The sequence below is a fragment of the Copadichromis virginalis genome, linkage group LG7 (assembly GCF_057382275.1).
Source record: "Copadichromis virginalis isolate Kocher_CV1m ecotype Utaka linkage group LG7, C_Virginalis_male_GT1.1, whole genome shotgun sequence".
NCBI lineage: Eukaryota > Metazoa > Chordata > Actinopteri > Cichliformes > Cichlidae > Copadichromis > Copadichromis virginalis.
Genome location: NC_140624.1, coordinates 36309734 through 36327963, shown reverse-complemented (window position 1 = coordinate 36327963; position 18230 = coordinate 36309734). Strand labels below are relative to the sequence as shown.

The following is an 18230-nucleotide window of genomic DNA, read 5'->3' as shown; positions in this document are numbered from 1 at the left end:
CCCCCCCTCTGTCCCCTTCTGGCTGCCTCTGCCTCAATTTTATCCTACAACTTAGACATTCACATTACTCACACTCACGGGCGTGTCACTGCAACTCCCCCTGGCTTCTGCTCCGCAGCTGCTGAGTGAGCCTTCATCTGGGACTCTCCTCAGCTCTCTCTGGGACAGTGGCGCAGCTGCCCCTCTGTTGGTCTTCCTTGGTCTCTTGTGTTCTGGGGGCCTCTGGATGTCTGGAGTTTTGATCTCCTCCATACCTGCTTGATGCCCTGGAGGATGGGGCAGTGGCCCCCCCACACCCTCTAGCAGATCATTACATGAAGGAACCTTTTTTTTTTTTTTTTTTTTTTTTTTTTTTAAAAACAAGCACGTCCATGCTCACAGGTGTACACACGGGTGATCACACCCACAAACTACACCCTTTTTGGCTCCTACCTCAAAGCACACTGTGTTCTGTTGATCTTATGTGCTGCACAATAATGTTTAATATTTAGTATTTACTGTCATATTCCCATATATCATTGTGATGTTGCTTATTCTATTACTCTTGTTCTCTTCTGCTTGTTTTCTTTTTTTCTTTCTCAACAGGTGACCCAGGTGATAGATGCATTTTTTTATTTTTTTTTTCTCTGCCCGTTCTGTTGGTTTTTGTTTTTTGCCCTTCTCCCCCGTCCCTCTTCTCAGCTGTCTCTCTTTCCCTCTTTCTTTCTTCTTTCCCCCAGTCAAGTCTGTCCCGTATTCAGCAAGTGAAAATAAAATAAACAATAAAAGGTGAATCAAATGGACCATTATGGAAAGGCTGGGATGGTCAATTTGGTAAAGTAAATCCGTTGGGCATCTTTCTTTGCCTTTAGACAACAATTCTGATGGCAAAAGAGTCAAACGGGACAGGCAGCAAAAAAAAAAAAAAGGCTGAAAAAAGCTTGTATTTATAGTGTTGTTATGGGATTTTAAGTTGTTTAAAATGAATTTATAAGTACACACCACTGTGTACTTATAAATTCACAGTGGTGTGTACTTATAAATCACAACAAACATTGTGAAGTCTGCAGACAACACAACTGTGGTTGGTCTCGTCACTGACAATGACGAGTCTGCCTATAGAATGGAAATGGAGCAGCTGGAAGTGTGGTGTAGATCCCACAAGCTCACCATCAATGTGGACAAAACAAAGAAGATGGTGATCGATTTCATAAAGTCTGGCAGAGATCACCACACAGACCTCATCATAGATGGTGCTGCTGTCGAGAGGGTCAGCAGTGTTAAGTTCCTGGGTGTACACCTAGCTGATGACCCGTCCTTTTCCATTAACACCGCAGCAGTTATCAAAAAAGCACAAAGCGTCTCTACTCCCTCAGGAGACTCAGAAAAGTAGGATTCTCCACACTTCACCTCACACCATTGAAAACATCCTAACACAAAGTTTTACATATTGGTTTGACAATTGCAAGTCCTATGGGAAGTGTCAACTCAATAGGATTGTTAAGACTACCAGGAGGATTGTTGGTGTCCCTCTCTCGTCTCTGGAGGAGATCTACAAACAGCACTGCATATGCAGAGCTATCTCCATCATCAGAGACCCCCACCACCCCTCGCATAGCCTGTTCTACCTCCTGCCGTCTGACAAGAGGTACAGGAGCATCAGCTGCAGAACCACCAGGATGCTGGAAGGGTTCTTTGCACAAGCTGTGAGACTGATAAACAGACTATGCCCCCTCCCCACCCACTCAGCTATTCACACAGCTACACTATGAGGTCCACAAAGGGACTGTAATGCCCCCGCACGCATGCACACAGACACACAGACTACCTAATTTAACCATCCCTTTCTGTGAAAGGACTGCTTCTACCTACCCAAATGAATGTGACTTGAGTTTGTTTTATAACTTAGATTTTATGTCATTTATCCATACCCATTGTTGCAATTTTTTACTGCTCTTTTTAAGCTTATTCTTTTTTAAACTGTATTGTTTATTGCACTGTAGACGCTGGCGAGAAACACTATTTCGTTTTTGCCTGGGTTACACCATACAAAATGACAATAAACTTCTTGAGTCTTGAGTCCTGATTTTGAAAGGCTACCGGAACGTCATGCGTGCTGAAATGTTTCCGCCCGGAGTTATTTTGGACTTGAACACATGCTCGTACGGCTGTTGGTGCAGGAGTTAGATGTGTTTTCTTTCGTGTTCTTTTTGGCTAAAGTAGTTGGTTCATTACATTACTCTTAATTTTTAGTCAGCTAAGGAGTCAGTATGGCGGATATGAGGGACGCGAAGCTGGATTTTACTCTCAAAGAGCTGACGTTTCCCGCCGAACACGAGGATGTCCCGGGAAGCTCGTCCACCGTGGAGCTCCAGGACAAGAAGTTGGTGTGTGTGGAGTATCCGGGGGTCTTCAGCAGCGCGGACAGGATGCTGGCCACTTTGGGTGGTGAACAAAAAGTAACAAAAGTAAGCGGAAAGTAAGCTGGGACACAGATCAGTCTCGGGCTTTTATTTTGAAAACCATTGTGTCGGCTAATGAGCGCATAGAAAATATATTTTCATTTTTTAAAACATTGTAACTTAAATACATCGCTTTATTTGATGTATCGCTTTATTTACTTGGTGTTTTAAACTATATCAGTTACAGTCTTTCAGCATTTTGTAATTCAAGTGGTCTGTGAGGAAAACCGGGATCTTTTCAGGCTTTGGATCAGCGCTGTAAAACGCATTTTAGGGCTGAGTCTCCTATACAGTTCCAGTTTAAAATCAAGCTGGCCACACCTCCCTATAATTTACTCTTTCTATATTAAATGTAAAGACGTAAACGTGTGTCCTGAAAACCTCCACATTTTCACATGTAATGAACCATCTACACCTTGATAGTACATGGTTGGACCCCCTTTTACCTTCAGAACTGCTTTAATAGTTTGTGCCATACATTAAACACGCTGCTGGATATAGTCCTCAGAGATTTTGGTCCATATTGGTATGATAGCATCACACTGTTGCAGATTTGTCAGCGTCACATTCATGATGCAAATCTCCTGTTGCACCACATGCAAAGCTGCTCTTTTGGATTGACTTCTGCTTACTGTAGAGCCCATTTCAGTGCAGTGAAACCAATTTTAGATGATCTTTGAGCTTTGTGACATGGACCGTCACATCAGAATCTTGCCGGAGACAGTTTTCCAGTCATCTGTTGTTCAATTTCTGTGACAATGTGTGAACCATAACCTCAATTTCCTGTTCTTAGATGATGATAGTGGCATCAGGTGTGGTCTTCTGCTCCCATAGCTCATTTGCTTCAGAGTTCGATGCGTTTTGCATTCATTGATGCTCTTCTGCAAAACATGGTTGTAATGAGCAGTTGTTTGAATTACTGTTTGAGTTGCTGCCATGTGATTGGCTGATTAGATGAGCAGTTGAACACGACCAGTGAGTATATGTGTATGCATATAAAACATGAGCCTAAGTAAAAAAAAAAAAAAAAAAAAAAAAAAAAAAATCCTATTTTTCAACTCCACTAAAATTTGCCAGTCATCAGAAGGTATTATTCCCTGTTAAATGAGTTTGATGCCTTAATGACTGAACCATTAACAAAACAGATGAAGGGCAGCCTGAGATATTTTAAGAAGAAAAAAAGATTCATTGCAACAATGTGTCTGAGCTTTTCCTCATTCAGTACATGCAACACGCAGCACCTGTATAAAAAAGGCCAAAGCCGACTGTACTTCCTCAGGAGGCTGAGGTCTTTCAACATCTGCAGGAAGCTCCTGAGGATGTTTTACCAGTCAGTGGTCGCAGGAGTCCTTTTCTATGGCGTGGCGTGCTGGGGGAGCAGCACAGCAAAGAAGGACTCATCCAGGCTGGAGAAACTAATCAGGAAGGCGGGCTCTGTGGTCGGCATGAAGCTGGACACTCTGGTGACAGTGGCAGAGAAGAGGACCTTAAAGAAACTGATGGACATTATGAACAATGCCGGGCATCCTCTGCACACGGTCGTAAACAATCAGAGGAGCCTATTCAGCGACAGGCTGCTTCTCCCAAAGTCAAAAACCAACAGACTTAAAAACTCCTTTGTCCCACACGCCATCAGACTGTTTAACTCCTCACTGGAGGGGAGAGGGAGGAGAAACAGGAGGACAAAGGAGGGGGGAACAACTGAGTTGTAGGGGCTTTTCTACACTGTGCAATATTTGCAATATTTGGTTTTTTTTCGTTTTTATTCTTATATTTGACTGTGCAATAATCACTGTGCAATATACTCACTCAAATGAGCAATCCTGTTTATCCATATTGTATATTCTGTATCTATATATGTGTATATATGGTGTATTTATGCTTATATCCTTACTCTCATTCCCCTTAATGTATCTGTAACTTGCAACTTCTTTCGGTGCTTTGCTACTGGAAACTGAATTTTCCGGAGGAACCCACCCGAGGGATTAATAAAGTTTCATCTAATCTCTAATCTAATCTACATCTGCTGAATGAGGAAAAGCTCATTCATGACCACCAGAACCTAGGATCACAGTGGAAAGGCAATAAACTGTAACACCAGTTGTTTTTTCCATCTTTATGATTATAACAACAACATTTTAACATTTTTAACCTTCCAGATAAAAAAGCTGTCACGAAGGGAGGAAGGCCATTCATAAATTGTTACCCAAACAATTAGCACAAATTATTAGAATTATTTTGCCTTTTACCTTCTTTAGCTCCAATCCTTTGAAGACTTTCTCATGAGCGCCCTCTCCTGCAACCTGGCTTAATTACAGCCAGGTGCACTGGCTCCCATAGGTTGAAACAGAGAAATTTGAATGCTGTGCTCCACTGAGATACACAAATAACAAGTTGGTATTTAAATTTCTTTGAAGTTTAAATATTTCATAAAACATATGAAACATACGTTCCTGCCCTTGGTTGTAGCTTTGTGGGATTGGAGGGGAGAGCTGTTTTATTTAAAATGTATTGTCTATTTTGCATGTTAAATTGTTTTTTTTTTGTGGGTAATTAACTGATACTCAAATCTTTCTCACTTTTGTGGTTAATACCTGTACCCTTTATTTCCCATTAATCCCACAGACCTATTCCAACCCCAGCAAGCGTCTCGAGCTGCGTTACCGGCCCCAAGACCCTTTCTGTCACTCACTGTACGGAAACCGCGTCTCATCAGGCAACCTCCTCCTCAGAGTGCGACGGCGGGCGCGAAAAAATGACCCCAAGGATGCTGAAATCCACATGGACATGCTCGGAGTCATTGGAACCACATACAAATTCACGGGTGTGTCTCTCAGTTATCCACCTGTAGCATAATAAAGTGTTAATTTTGTTCGCCTTTGGTCCTCTTTCAATGTTTGGTTTCACTTTTTTAAGAATCTCTAATATTTATTCGTTCCTCATACAGTTTATACGTAATTTAGTCATGATGATCTTACCGATGTGGCATCTTGATCATGTTAAAAGTGAGAATTTAAACAATCAAAGGAAATCCAGTTTGACTGATGCTGTACATGTTTACTACAGTGCCCTCCAGTGGCCAAATGGCAGATTTATTTATTTACTTTTTGTTTTAGACAACTTAGGAAGATTGCTTCAGACATCAAATGCCAGCACATGAAACAAGGAGATGAAATATGAAGATTATCGGTGCAATTTATTGGGCGCAGAATTTCTTTTTTTTTTCTTTCAATGAAATTCAGTAATGGGGGGTCACATCTGTGGGAATTATATTATATATTGTCTTGACACGGGGAGCCTCCCATGATCTTACCAAACATCATATTAACTTGTTTTAGGCAGTGGTTTCTGGCATGCCACACTTCTGAAAGCGAAAAATGTCCATGCCCTCAATCCCTTTGTCTTAAATTCCAGCATGGCAATGCTTTCTGTCACAGGGTGGTTTGATCTCAGACAGAAGATGACAGCGTATCAGAAAAAGTACAAATAATGCAAGTGACAATGTTTGTTCTGATGTTTGCCGTTTGCAGGGCTGGCAGACTTCCAGTGCCTCGCTGTGCATTCAGAAGGTGGAAAACATACGTCTTTGTATGACAAAATCATCCTCCGCAAACCCGAGAGTCAAGAGTTCTTTGAGCAGCCCATGCCTTACTTTCTCCCCCCACCCATCTTCTCACGCCTCGACAGTCCCGTGGATTATTTCTATCGGCCTGACGTCCATCTAAAGTTAGTAAACCACTGTAAACCCCCAAACAGCAATATTGGGAAGCCTTTATCGATCTTTAGTTTCAGGGTGATACCTATAATATTTCACCTCTTTTTTGCGTTTGTAGCCAAATGCCAGGTGACAGTAAGAATTTCATTGGTTTAAATCGCGCTGGCCGGCCCCACAACGCCATTTTTGTCAGCTTCACTGATCCCGTCGTGCCTGCAGAGTGCCTCGAGGCAGCTAAAGTGACCTGGAAGCGAATCTGCATGAATGAGTGTGACAAGAAGGCTGAAGAGCAGCTGAAAAAGGTGTGTCCAGCACTCAGCCACACTCTGATTGCAAGGGTCACTAGTTGATAAGCGCAGGAACTGAGGGGAGATTGCACAGCTGTATTTACATCTGCTCGGACACTTTGAAAACTCTGTCTTGTTGTGTTTTTTGGCTCACAATCTGCATCTACTGGTATTTTTGTTCATTTTCCATCACCTGATTTCAGAAGCGCAGGTCAACCAACAATAATCAGCAGTTTTCTCTCCAAAATAGCAAAATGTTACAAGGCTATCTTTTATATAATGTTACATAAATATTGCTTTTTATCATGTTTGGTTATTATCTAATCTCAAAATACTTTGCACCTAGATGTTTGAGAGCCGGCCCATCTGGTCACGGAACGCAGTCAAAGCCAACATCAACCTCCACCCTGATAAACTGAAGCTGCTGCTGCCCTTCTATGCCTACTACATGGTGAGGTTATCAATGACTTCACACAGGTGTTTTGAAATATTGAAATTTTAATTAAAAAAATCTGCTGTACTTACTCAGTCTGCCCTAAAATCTTAGAAATGTCTGTGTTTGCTTCCATTTTAATCAAATACCAGTGATATTGTCATGAATAAGAATGTACACTTATACAACTGTGTAGTGAATGAAATACTTAAAAAGACAAATTTAACCTATTAATATTTAATTTACTGCATAGCAATAAGCAGAATTTATATTTGTAGGGTGAATTTAAGCTTAGAGGTAATTTAGCTATAATAGTTTACTTTACATTTCCCTATTTGGCTAAAAGTTTAGCCATTGGTTTAAGGCTATGACTTATTTAATATGACACTGAATAAGTAATATCCATTTACTATACAACATTGAATCAAGTCAAAGCCTAAAATGCCACAAGTCCTAAAAAATAAATGCTCAAAAGTAATAAAGATTACTAGATTACATGCTTTTGTTGATATTATTATGTCCATCTGCTGGATGAGAGACTTGTGCAGTCTCTCATTTCCTGTAAAAAGAGATTAACATAGGTAGACTTTTTGTATGTAGGTGACAGGGCCGTGGAGAAGCCTGTGGGTGAAGCTCGGCTACGATCCCCGAAAGACCCCAGAGGCCAAAAAATATCAGATGCTGGATTTCAGGATCCGTTGTAGCTCCAAGCACGGTGAGAGCAGGATTTCTCCGTTTCTGTTGAAACTTTTTCTACATTTAACATCAGCGTTTGTGTTTCAAAAGGGCAAAAAACAAACTTGAGCAATTTAGTCATTTTGCAAAATCAGCTAGTTTGTTATGATGAGCATTTTTGATTTCATTTGTTCCCATTTTTAGGCTACTTGCTATCCAACATACCAATAAAAGCCAAGAGAAGCTCCCTGAACTACAGTCTGCCAAACACATTAAACAAGTCGGGTAAGTGTTTTAGAAGTATGGAGGATAATGCACACAAATATTATTTGTGAGCCTATCAGAGCCTCTGATTTGCACATATATTCACACAAAAGGGAGAGCGGTGAGTGCAGTGTATGAATTGTCAAGACTCAAGTGTTTTAAAAGTAACCTTGTTACTAAGTTAGTAAATGAAGTCATTGCTCTATTCAGTGTTGTGCTGTCCTTTTTTCCCCAGCACCCCAGCCAGCTAGTGTGATGGATCTTCCCACTCAGGAGGGTCCCAGCAGCAGTCGAGATCCAGCTCCAGTCACATACCAGCTGAAGGTCAGTGACCATTATCAGAGCAAACATGCCAGATGTTTTAAGCACACACACCTTCTATAGTTACAATATCAGGCTTTAAAAAAACATTTTTGATAACACTTATATTTAGGCTTGATGAGGTACGCTTCCCATGATGTACTTCTCCTTCATTCCCCTCATTTTACTCCTCGTGTTTTTATAAGCCTCTGTTGATAGTCAGTAGGTTTTGTCTGCTCTCTCAGAAGTTGTGTTTGGTGCTGCTTGTTAATTGTTTTTTATATGTTCATATTTTCCGTTATATTGTTCCCCATCCAGTCAGAGCCTTGAACCTAGTTTTTCTGCCGTGTCTTCCTGTTAAACAAACCTCTTGCAGGATGGGGAGGGGATTTTTGATTTTGAAATTCTCTCTATTTTTGTGTCTTTAGAATATAAAGCACTGTGAGGTGACCATTGTTGTAAACTGGGGCTTTGTAAATAGAACTAAATTGAACCCAACTTGAATTAAAGCTCTCCTTCTTCATGGGACCCTGAGTATTCTTCTAGAAGCATGCTTAAAAAAGAATATATGATGGGATGAATTTCATGATTGTATGGCCAGAGTTTACAGTATTGTGCAAAGGTCTTGAGTCTGAAGCCATGCCTTATTTCTTTACATTTCGCTTGAAATACATACAGCATTTAAAGACTGAAACAGCTCTGGGGAGGCCAATCCATGACATGATTTTCTATCCAGGTATTCTTTTACTGTTTGGAAGTGGGTCGGGGATCATGCTGAAAACCGAACTGCTGTCAGTTGGATACTTTCCAGATCCCACTGCATGTTGGATTAAAATCTAAACACGCATTTCTGTGTTTATAATTCAGTCAGTTTTGACAAGACACCACTGGCTGAAATGCAGCCCCAAATAATGACAGAGACGCCACCGTGTTTTACAGATGACACTCAAAAGGAAATGAGGGGTGGATCAAAACTTTAGCCCAGTGCTGTATATTCTGTTCATTTATTGAAATCTTTTTTTTTTTTTCTTTTTTTGAACACATTGACATTTCTATAGCATGATAGTGAAAATGCCTGAAGCTACAAAGGCATTTAATGACAGTTTAAATGCAAGCTGTCTTGCAAAAAAAGTAATGGAGAAGCTGTCTGTGTCCTCTGTTTCATCTCCACAGGAATCATCCTACATTTTCAGAGAGGGCATGCTGCCTCCTCACAGACAAATGTTTTACCAGGTCTGTGATTTGGATGTGGAAAGGTAATACACAGTAATGTTCATAACGGTCATATCTACTCGCATCTGTCATCATTTTTCATCTAAATAAAGTTGATCAAACTGATGTCTGGGTTTTCCACAGGTCCTTTCACCTAACTCCTAAAAATGTTGTTATCTAAAGATTCTCAAAGAGTAGATTTAACTGCTTTTCAGATATATTTTGTATACTCCGAAGTGCTGGCTGTTTCTGTTTTTGGTGGGATAAGAGAAGATAGCAAGATGTGCTAATGTTAATAGGGAGGAAAACATGAATGTACGATTCTGTGAAATTATTTTTTATGAATACATAACAGGAGCAACAATGAATAAGATTTTATTATTTTAAAGTATCCAGTGTAGCATTTTAATTATCTGGTGGATTTATCAAATATGTCGTGGTTCCATTAGAATGACTAATGTAAGCGTTTGCCATTTTGCAGCATCCAAAAGGAGATCGAGCAGAACAACGGAAACGAGCAGCACTGTGACGAGCGTGACGGCTGGTGTGTCGTTGGCACCACAGACAAGCTGAGGGACATGATCTCAGCCATGATCAAGGCGGTGATCAGAGCGCAGAAGCCAGGTAAGGAAAAAGTTGTGACGCTTATTACTGTGTAACCGCCTTGATCATTAGAGTATGTTAACTTGACACAGTGTGCACCCAGAACTTGTTTTACTTTTACTCCAAATCATGCCCTGCTTTTAGTTTAGTTTCTCACCTGATAGTTTTCTTTGCTCTTCTCTATTCATTAGCTGCAAAGTTTTTTCCCTCTAAGCCTACTTATGACCAGCAGCTACTCCAGTTACATAGTCTAGTTTTAAGTAAAAGAGTGTGAACAACAACTGGATGGACTGAACTATGTTCAGATATTAACGTTAGTCAACCGGTGGTCCAACTGAGATTGCAGCCCAGGCACCTTTGCTGGGCACCTTTCTCTTTCTGTCACTATCCAATATCTGCAAAATGCCAACAATAAATCTTTAAAAAAAAAACATCCATGTTTCGAGCAAAATTGGTTTTAGCAGCTCTTGTTATCCATTAATGTTTTCTTTGATAGTAGGTCAACTTTTTATGTTTTTGGTTCCATGATTGGAGTCACAATTCCTGCAGAAACATTGATGCCCTGCGTTGTTCTAATAGAAAAATGCTAACATGCTACCCTAAAAATAAACCTGTTTGTTTGTGCACTAACATTTTGAAGCACTGATTATGGATTATCATGACAAACCAAAACTCATAGACAAAACTTAACAGTGACTATTTTCAGTATTTGAAGTAAATGAGTCATGAACAAGACCACCTGGCACCCACTTTTTACTTTTTGGTTTTGGCTTTTTGTTCTGTTTGTCCTTCAGTGCTGCCGGAATTACCCAAAAGACGAAGACGTAAAGGCCAAAGCGTAAAAGATGTTTATGCAGAGGAGGAGGAAGATGAAGTGGGGGAGTATGAGAATAGGGAGGATGAAGAGGAGGATGAGGAAGATGAATTTCAGCCATCTGAAGGAAGTGAAAATGAGATGGAGACCGAAATTTTAGATTACATGTAACACAATAAAACCACGTGTTGACATAAATTTGACTGTTAATATGTTGTGTCATCAGTTTCTTTAAAAATGTGACCGTGTAAATAAAGAAATTATGTTCTTTTGAAAGGTTTGTGTAATAGTTGTGTTCCCTTTGCTGTTAATGTAGAGAAACCGTTTGTGTTTGCGTTTAAATTGACATTTTTGTTAGTTACAGTATAACTGGAGTTCACCATGGACACAAATAAAGGTTCAGTTTTTCTGACCAAATAACATTCATAACCAACATTAAAAATCGCCGGATGCCATGTCCTGTTGTTGTGGTCTTCCTCCTTTAGGCGTATTAAATTAAAGATTTAAAAAAAAGATAGCAAAGTAACTAATAAACGGGTAATTACTTAAAATTTGCAACAAACGACTACAAATTGAATTTTGAATTTTCGACCGTAAGGCCCAAAATTGAGATTCAAACCAAACAACACTGTTCCAGTCTCCTGTTTTAAGTTTTTTTTGTTTGTTTGTTTTTACTGAACAAGGCACTCAGAAAGTACATGAATAAAATATTTAGAGTGTTCAATTTGAACTATGAACTGCAAAACACTGAAGAACAACATGAACTTTGGTCCTGTACTTGTACTGTTTTTGTGGATCTCTTTTTTTTTCTAAATATGTTCAGGCATTTTGGGTAAATAGAGGAGCCCCAAAAAGCAGTTTCTCTTAAGCTGTAGTCAAAGACACTGCTGACACTTCTGCTGGCAATTCAGATAAATGTGAGAAGGCTGACACTCCTATTTGTTACAGATTCAGCAGAGAAAAGCAGCTCGCTGGGTGCGCAATGCCAAGAAAAAAAGCTCAATTCAGTTCATTTTTGTCCCAGTGAAACTCCCAGTGTTTCTGACGGAGAGTAAGTGGGGCTTGTGTCTAGACACTCAGCCTGAGGAATAAGTGAAGAGTTTTAGGGCGAACGTTTTGGCACCACGCGCGCGGCTTTCAGCCATCCAAGCAAAGTGCCGTTTAGGACCTGGTCCTGATGACTTCATCTCCCGCTCCTAGAAATAAACTCTTTTAGCAGCAAATATCACAATCACGTTAATTCTTGTCCTGAAAGTGAAACTCTTACAAATACATATGCATGAGACCAGCCACCAAAACATCTCTGTTCACAACTTTCAGTCATAAAACTGACACTGTGGCGTTCTAGTAAATCCAGCAGCTTTCCAATGTCAAAAGCTGGTTTTGTGGTGCTGCTGCTGTCAGTTCATGTGGCCCTGAATGTTCCTTCTTTTTTAAAATTTTAACCTTTGAAATTAAGGAATATTTGGCTGTTCTTGTTTATACGACCAACACTGAAAAAAAGGGGGGTTGAACACGTTATGGTGAAGTCACATGCATGTTTTGTAGTCTATCTTCTGTATAGTTTTCACCCTGTTAAGGAGATACTAGTGTAAGGCTGTTCTGATTCTCAGCATACGCCTTGTCTTTTCCTTTGCAATTCTCCTGCCCACTTTTCCTTTCCAAGCCAAGTGGTTAGAGGTTAAAGGTTAAGGCAAGACACAGTCTGAGTATCAGATGATAAGTAAGGAAAAACAGATATATATTGTGTCATGGTATTCCTTTTTTAATACACTGACTGTTTTTGAAGTTTTTGAAGTATTTAAACTAAATACAAGCCAAACACAATATTGGTGGCATCTGCACCTCCAGATATTCTTTAGATGTAGAGAAAACCTGCAAATAGAAGAAGTGCAGAACATAAAATAAAAAGAGACTATTTTTCTTTTTTTTCCCCAAGAAAGATTTTAATAACACCAGTTAACTCCAGCTAATTTTCACGAGTATGTATCGGAATTAGTTTTTCTGTTGACTAAGAATAAAAGTATTTGTGCTCCTTGTTTATCATTTGTAATTTTATTGTATATTTATAAATAATTATAAATAGCTTACCTACTTATTAGAGCAGACATTAAAAGAGATGTCTCATTGTAACAGGGCAGCCCTTAGCGGCTGGAAACACAGTGAGACAGACCAAGGCAAGTGTAGTGGAACAAAGTATTTATTTGCTATATGGCTCTCCTTACAACAATTAACTTGTCGAGCTTCTTCACAGCACAAAAATCCATCCTCTAATGACAACTGGCAGCCTTAAATATGTTCAGCTGTCACAGACTTAACCATTATTCCACTCTCAGGTAAATTCTTAAATCCCAACCTTCCACCACAGTATACAATATATCAATAAGAATAAATAAATACATAAATACATTTTCACATTTACATATTAATAAATACTTCACACTTTAATGTTACACCAAACCCAATATTATAAAAACCCAGAAACCCAAGCACAAAAAGATTCACCACACTCTTTACCCATGGTCTCTCCCGGAACCTTTAAATGGTGTCTGGACCCCCAGGGAAACATTTGCCCAAACACCTTGAAGAGGACACAGGCAAGAAAGGTGAGTAATCATTAACTTACAAACACTTATTTGCAACACTTTTCCCTAGATTTCACACACACATTTGCATTAGTTTTCCTTATTGGTAAACCTTAATCACAATCTCAATCACCATTCTTCTCTCCTGACAGACAACCACCACATTCCTTGATGAGGAGCAGCTGTGCAGGATCTGAAACAAGGCCACCAACTGATTTTAAAATTCCCAATAAATAGTCAATAAATATTTAAACTTCTTGTGTGCAAATCCATGCTTAAAGTGCAATGCTACATAAAGTGCTTGATAAGGTGCTTTTAATAAAGTGAAAGGTGTGCTCTAAAGTGCTATACAGACAATACAATATAAATAAATGCAGTAAGGGAGTCCTCTTCCTTACACTCATGATAACTACCATTAACCATTCTTTTTAGTCGATTTTGGTTTTCTAGTTAAATGTGGGGAAGTTTGGGGGAAGATGTAGTGTATACAAGGTGGTTAAATATTATTCAACAGTGAGAAAACCAGGGGCCACGGACTCCACGTTGGTCAGATGTTGTGCAATGTTGGTTCCTTTATAAAAGTCTGGCTGACAATCAGGGAAATTCTGACAGCTTGATCATGATGCTGAAGCTGGGGATTTTGTTTGCTGTTGCTGTTTTTCTGGAGACGGCCTCTGCAGCCTCTGTAAGTATCACATAAAATGTATTTTTCATGTTTACAGACTTTCTTTTGGATATCTCTAAAGGTTTCACTGTGCAGAATATGTTTCAAGTTCGGTTGTGCACTGATAATTCAGCTGTGACTGCGTGATTACAACATGTGTAATTTTGTTACACTAAGTGTTCAAATTGAAACATATTGTGCTCAATTTAATCAGTGTGGTAAAAAACCCAAACATCCATCTTTTTTTATGGCTCACATATTTAGTCCATTTATTGCCTTAATCTCTGTAGCTTGGCGTGGTGCAAACTGAGGGAGGGATGGTTGAGGGTGAAACAATTAGTCTTGGATTATCCCGTTCCATGGACATCTTCAAGGGAATTCCCTTTGCTGACATTCCTGGAAGGTTTGAGAAACCAAAGCGTCACCCTGGTTGGGGAGGTGGGTGGACAGCATTTTTCACTAGATTTGACCTCTTTAACAATTATGTTTGAAACTCACAGAAGCTTTTTCTGCTCATTTCCTTTTAAATATGTTTCATCTTCTGCTTGCAAAGTGAAATAAGTATTCGCTAAGGCCAGCTCTGTGTGAAGAAATATGTAATAATAACATACTTGATGCTTCATGGTAATCTTAAATGATAACACACTACTCTTTTAATGTGTGTTTCTGGTCAGGTGTTCTAAAGGCCACACAGTACAGAGACGAGTGCCTTCAGCTGAACTTCTTCCAGAATAGCTACGTAGGCAGTGAGGACTGTCTGTACCTTAACATTTGGGTTCCTCATGGCAGCTCAGGTAAAGACAGAAGCCAAAAATGTTTATATATTAAATTAGACCAGTGCTAACTGTCTTCATCCTTCTAGTATCTTCTGGTCTCCCTGTCATGGTTTGGATCTACGGAGGAGGCTTCATGATTGGAGGCTCCATGGGGCCTTACTACCTGGATAACTACATGTACTATGGAAAGGAGATAGCAGACAGAGGGAATGTTATTGTAGTGACACTTGGGTACCGTGTGGGACCTATGGGCTTCATGAGCACTGGAGATTCTGATTTACCTGGTAGGTACACACATCTTACAGAACCTGGTACATGCTGGACTGCCAATACAGAAATACTTCCATTTAAATAGTGATTCTTTCTACAAACTTGATTATATTTAATCCTCAGGAAACTACGGTTTGTGGGATCAGCAGGCCGCCATCGCCTGGGTGCACAGAAACATCCGCTCATTTGGAGGCGACCCTGACAACATCACCGTCTTTGGAGAATCTGCAGGTGGAGTTAGTGTTAGCTTCCAGGTGAGAGTATTTGTTCTTTTTCTGACCATCTATCCGTAGGTGGAACTCATTTCAAAGCAGATAGTGAAATATGTATTTCTCCTGACATTCCACCTACAGACTCTCACTCCCCACAATAAAGGGATCATCAGGAGAGCCATCTCCCAGAGTGGGGTGGCACTTTGCCCCTGGGCACTCAACAGAAACCCTCGTAGGTTTGCTGAGGAGGTACATAGCAGCTTCTTTACATATAACCACTTTTCTTTTCTTTTTTTTGATCAAATAAGGAAATAATAATAGAAACATGCATAAAACATGGGGGTAATTACAGATAATTTGCACCCACTCTGCAGGTTGCTCGGAAGGTCAACTGCCCAACTGATAACAGAATGGCTTCCTGTCTGAAGATGACTGATCCTGGGACCCTAACAAAGGCGGGAACTGTGAATTTGCTCAGTTCACCTGATCGTAAGGACTACGTTCCACAAAACCTAATTTATACGTGATGAAAACAGTTCTGCTTAAATTACCCACCAAATTATATTCATACTAATTATTGCACAATTTCTGGCATATATATAATGATTTCTGATTGTGTGCATATCTTAGAGCCCCTTGTGTTGAACCTGGAGATAGCCCCTGTGATCGATGGTGATTTCTTGCCGGACGATCCTTCCAACTTGTTCCACAATGCAGCTGAAATTGACTACATTGCTGGAGTCAACAACATGGACGGGCATATGTTCACCAATTTTGATGTTCCATCAGTCAACCTTGATCTGGTTGTCACCCCTACGTGAGTTTGAGTGCTTTGATCAGCTTTGGAGTGATTTGGAATTGCATCATGAAACAATTTCAAACAACTTACACATCGCAAAACGGTAAACCATGATTTGGTGGCAGTAAGGAATTTTATCAGTTCTCTCTTTCTGATTGCAGTAACGATGTGAGGAGGCTTTTGGCTGCCTTGACAAAGGAGAAGGGTGAGTCTGGCCTGAACAATGCCTACTCCACGTATACCTCAAATTGGGGAAGTTTTCCCACCTGGGATACCATCAAGAAAACCATTGTTGATATTGAAACAGACTACATTTTCCTGGTTCCTACACAGGCTGCCCTTTATCTTCATGCTGACCATGCCACGTGAGAATGTGACCTTGAAATACAGATGTCACAGTTTATCTAATTAATTACTTACGAAATAAAAATACATATTTTTTTAGCAGTGGTGGAGTTATCATCACATTAATTTTCCTGTTCTTTTTGTCTCATCAAAGAACTGGTCGCACCTACTCCTACCTCTTCTCTGAGCCCAACCTTCTGGGCGGTCCTTTATTGCCCTACCCAAGCTGGATGGGAGCTGACCACGCTGACGACCTGCAGTACGTGTTTGGAAAGCCCTTCAGCTCACCACTTGTATACTGGCCAAGCCATCGCCGTGTCTCTGACTATTTGATCTCCTACTGGACCAACTTTGCCAAAACTGGGTATAATTCTGCAAACACAGATTTTTGCGTCAAAGAAATCAAACAACTGAATCACTTATTGTAATACAAATTAAAAACACATCAGTGATGTTTTCAATTTCTCTGATCAACGGAGATCCTAACAAGGGAGATTCAGCCGTGCCTGCTACCTGGCCAACATTCACCAGAAGTGGTGAAAAGTTCCTGGAGATCAATTCTGACATGAACCAGAATTGCATAAGGCAGGAAATGAGGCTGCGTTATGTGCATTTCTGGACCAGCATCCTGCCCAGCCTTCCCACAGTCACCTCTGAATAAAGGGCATGTACTATTCACTGTGGACATGTGCAGACATGTAGATCTAAATAAAGTATCAGTATCAGTGCTAGTTCATGAAAAATAAACATATTAGAGAAAATATGGTTGTCTTAGTTTTATTTGATCAACTATCAGGGGTTTCTATAATGTTTTCATCATATCTATTTTAATTCTTTCTTTTTGATTATATTATCCCTCTGTTCAGCACTTTGGCAGACACTTGATGTGCTTTAAATGTGCTAAATAAAGATGACTTTTGAATTTGCACCTGAAGCTCTAAATATGTGGAGACAAAAGGGCTAGCAAGCTAATGATAGCTTCATACCTTGCAAAGTTAGTTTAAGCACCCTTAGCTCAAAGGCCAGTTCAATTCAATTCAATTCATGTTGTTAATACAACAATATACACAGTATACAGCGAATCGAAATGCCATTTCACCCAAAGCCGCCCATGGTGCATTTATAAGAATATCAAAATATATCTGCAACAGATATAAAACTAGAAATTACAAATAATAATAACTCACAAAATTTAAATAAAATGAAAAAGATAAAAAGGCCCTAATACTAACTATATCTATGTAAGATAAACAAGGACAGGACAAGAGACAATACAGCTCAGAGTGCTTTAACACTGGGTTAAATTTTCTACGGTTCCTCATATTTTTCTCTTCTTAAAAAGTGAAATGGTTCCTTTTTTTCTGTGTTTAGTGATTTTGTGGTCCCAGATACCGATCATGTCACCTCCCAATGCCCACATTCATAATGGGTATCTCACTCAGCAAATTTGGCCACCTCATCCTTAAAAGATAATTCACCTGTTATTATGTCACGAAGGGAGACAGCGATTTGACTTGTGTAAGAAATGTGTCAGCTAGTAGGATTTTATTTTCTCCTCCAGCGCCGGCAATATTAGCATCGAATGCATGATGCACATCTCTTATTCTAGCACATCCCAAAGGTGCTCAACTGGATTTAGGTTTTGTTTTTGTGGAGGCCATTTAAGCACATTGGACTCAATTGGAAACCAATTTGAGATGACCTGGGCTTGTAGTCTTTGGCCTGTAGAATACCTGACCAGAAACACACATTAAAAGAGTTGAATATTACATTTGAAAAAACATCAGGATACGTTATGTATATTAGTCTCATTGTGCTTTATCTCTTTAGCTGGT

At 39.8% G+C, this 18230-nt stretch overlaps 2 protein-coding genes across 3 annotated transcripts; both read left to right on the top strand.

The window, feature by feature from the left end:
- Positions 1-1048: 1048 nt before the first annotated feature.
- gtf3c5 (general transcription factor IIIC, polypeptide 5) lies at positions 1049-11020 on the top strand. Its single transcript, XM_085463241.1, has 11 exons — positions 1049-2447; positions 5067-5265; positions 5972-6167; positions 6275-6458; positions 6790-6894; positions 7477-7591; positions 7756-7836; positions 8051-8139; positions 9289-9371; positions 9809-9951; positions 10725-11020. Exons 1-11 carry the CDS (start codon positions 2250-2252, stop codon positions 10913-10915), a joined length of 1584 nt encoding a protein of 527 aa, XP_085319367.1. The 5' UTR covers positions 1049-2249; the 3' UTR covers positions 10916-11020.
- Positions 11021-12748: 1728 nt separating this feature from the next.
- On the top strand, positions 12749-17193 carry LOC146705538 (bile salt-activated lipase-like). Of its 2 annotated transcripts, XM_085463240.1 has the most exons (12): positions 12749-13350; positions 13482-14014; positions 14284-14431; positions 14668-14787; positions 14856-15053; positions 15163-15293; positions 15393-15500; positions 15626-15740; positions 15882-16068; positions 16212-16415; positions 16550-16759; positions 16873-17193. In XM_085463240.1, the coding sequence occupies exons 2-12, from the start codon at positions 13949-13951 to the stop codon at positions 17054-17056; spliced, it is 1671 nt and encodes a 556-aa protein (XP_085319366.1). In that variant the 5' UTR covers positions 12749-13350; positions 13482-13948; the 3' UTR covers positions 17057-17193. The 2 variants fall into 2 exon arrangements, with proteins under 2 accessions (XP_085319366.1, XP_085319365.1); XM_085463239.1 differs by having other exon boundaries at positions 12749-14014.
- Positions 17194-18230: the final 1037 nt, after the last annotated feature.

Bases quoted from the DNA above. Each gene is read 5' to 3' on its own strand.
- LOC146705538 (XM_085463240.1), top strand. From the start codon at position 13,949: ATGATGCTGAAGCTGGGGATTTTGTTTGCTGTTGCTGTTTTTCTGGAG. The intron at 15,294-15,392 runs GTGAGAGTATTT...TTCCACCTACAG, and splicing joins GAGTTAGTGTTAGCTTCCAG to ACTCTCACTCCCCACAATAA. The intron at 15,501-15,625 runs GTACATAGCAGC...CCCACTCTGCAG, and splicing joins CTCGTAGGTTTGCTGAGGAG to GTTGCTCGGAAGGTCAACTG.
- gtf3c5 (XM_085463241.1), top strand. From the start codon at position 2,250: ATGGCGGATATGAGGGACGCGAAGCTGGATTTTACTCTCAAAGAGCTG. The intron at 5,266-5,971 runs GTGTGTCTCTCA...TGCCGTTTGCAG, and splicing joins AACCACATACAAATTCACGG to GGCTGGCAGACTTCCAGTGC. The intron at 7,592-7,755 runs GTGAGAGCAGGA...TCCCATTTTTAG, and splicing joins CCGTTGTAGCTCCAAGCACG to GCTACTTGCTATCCAACATA.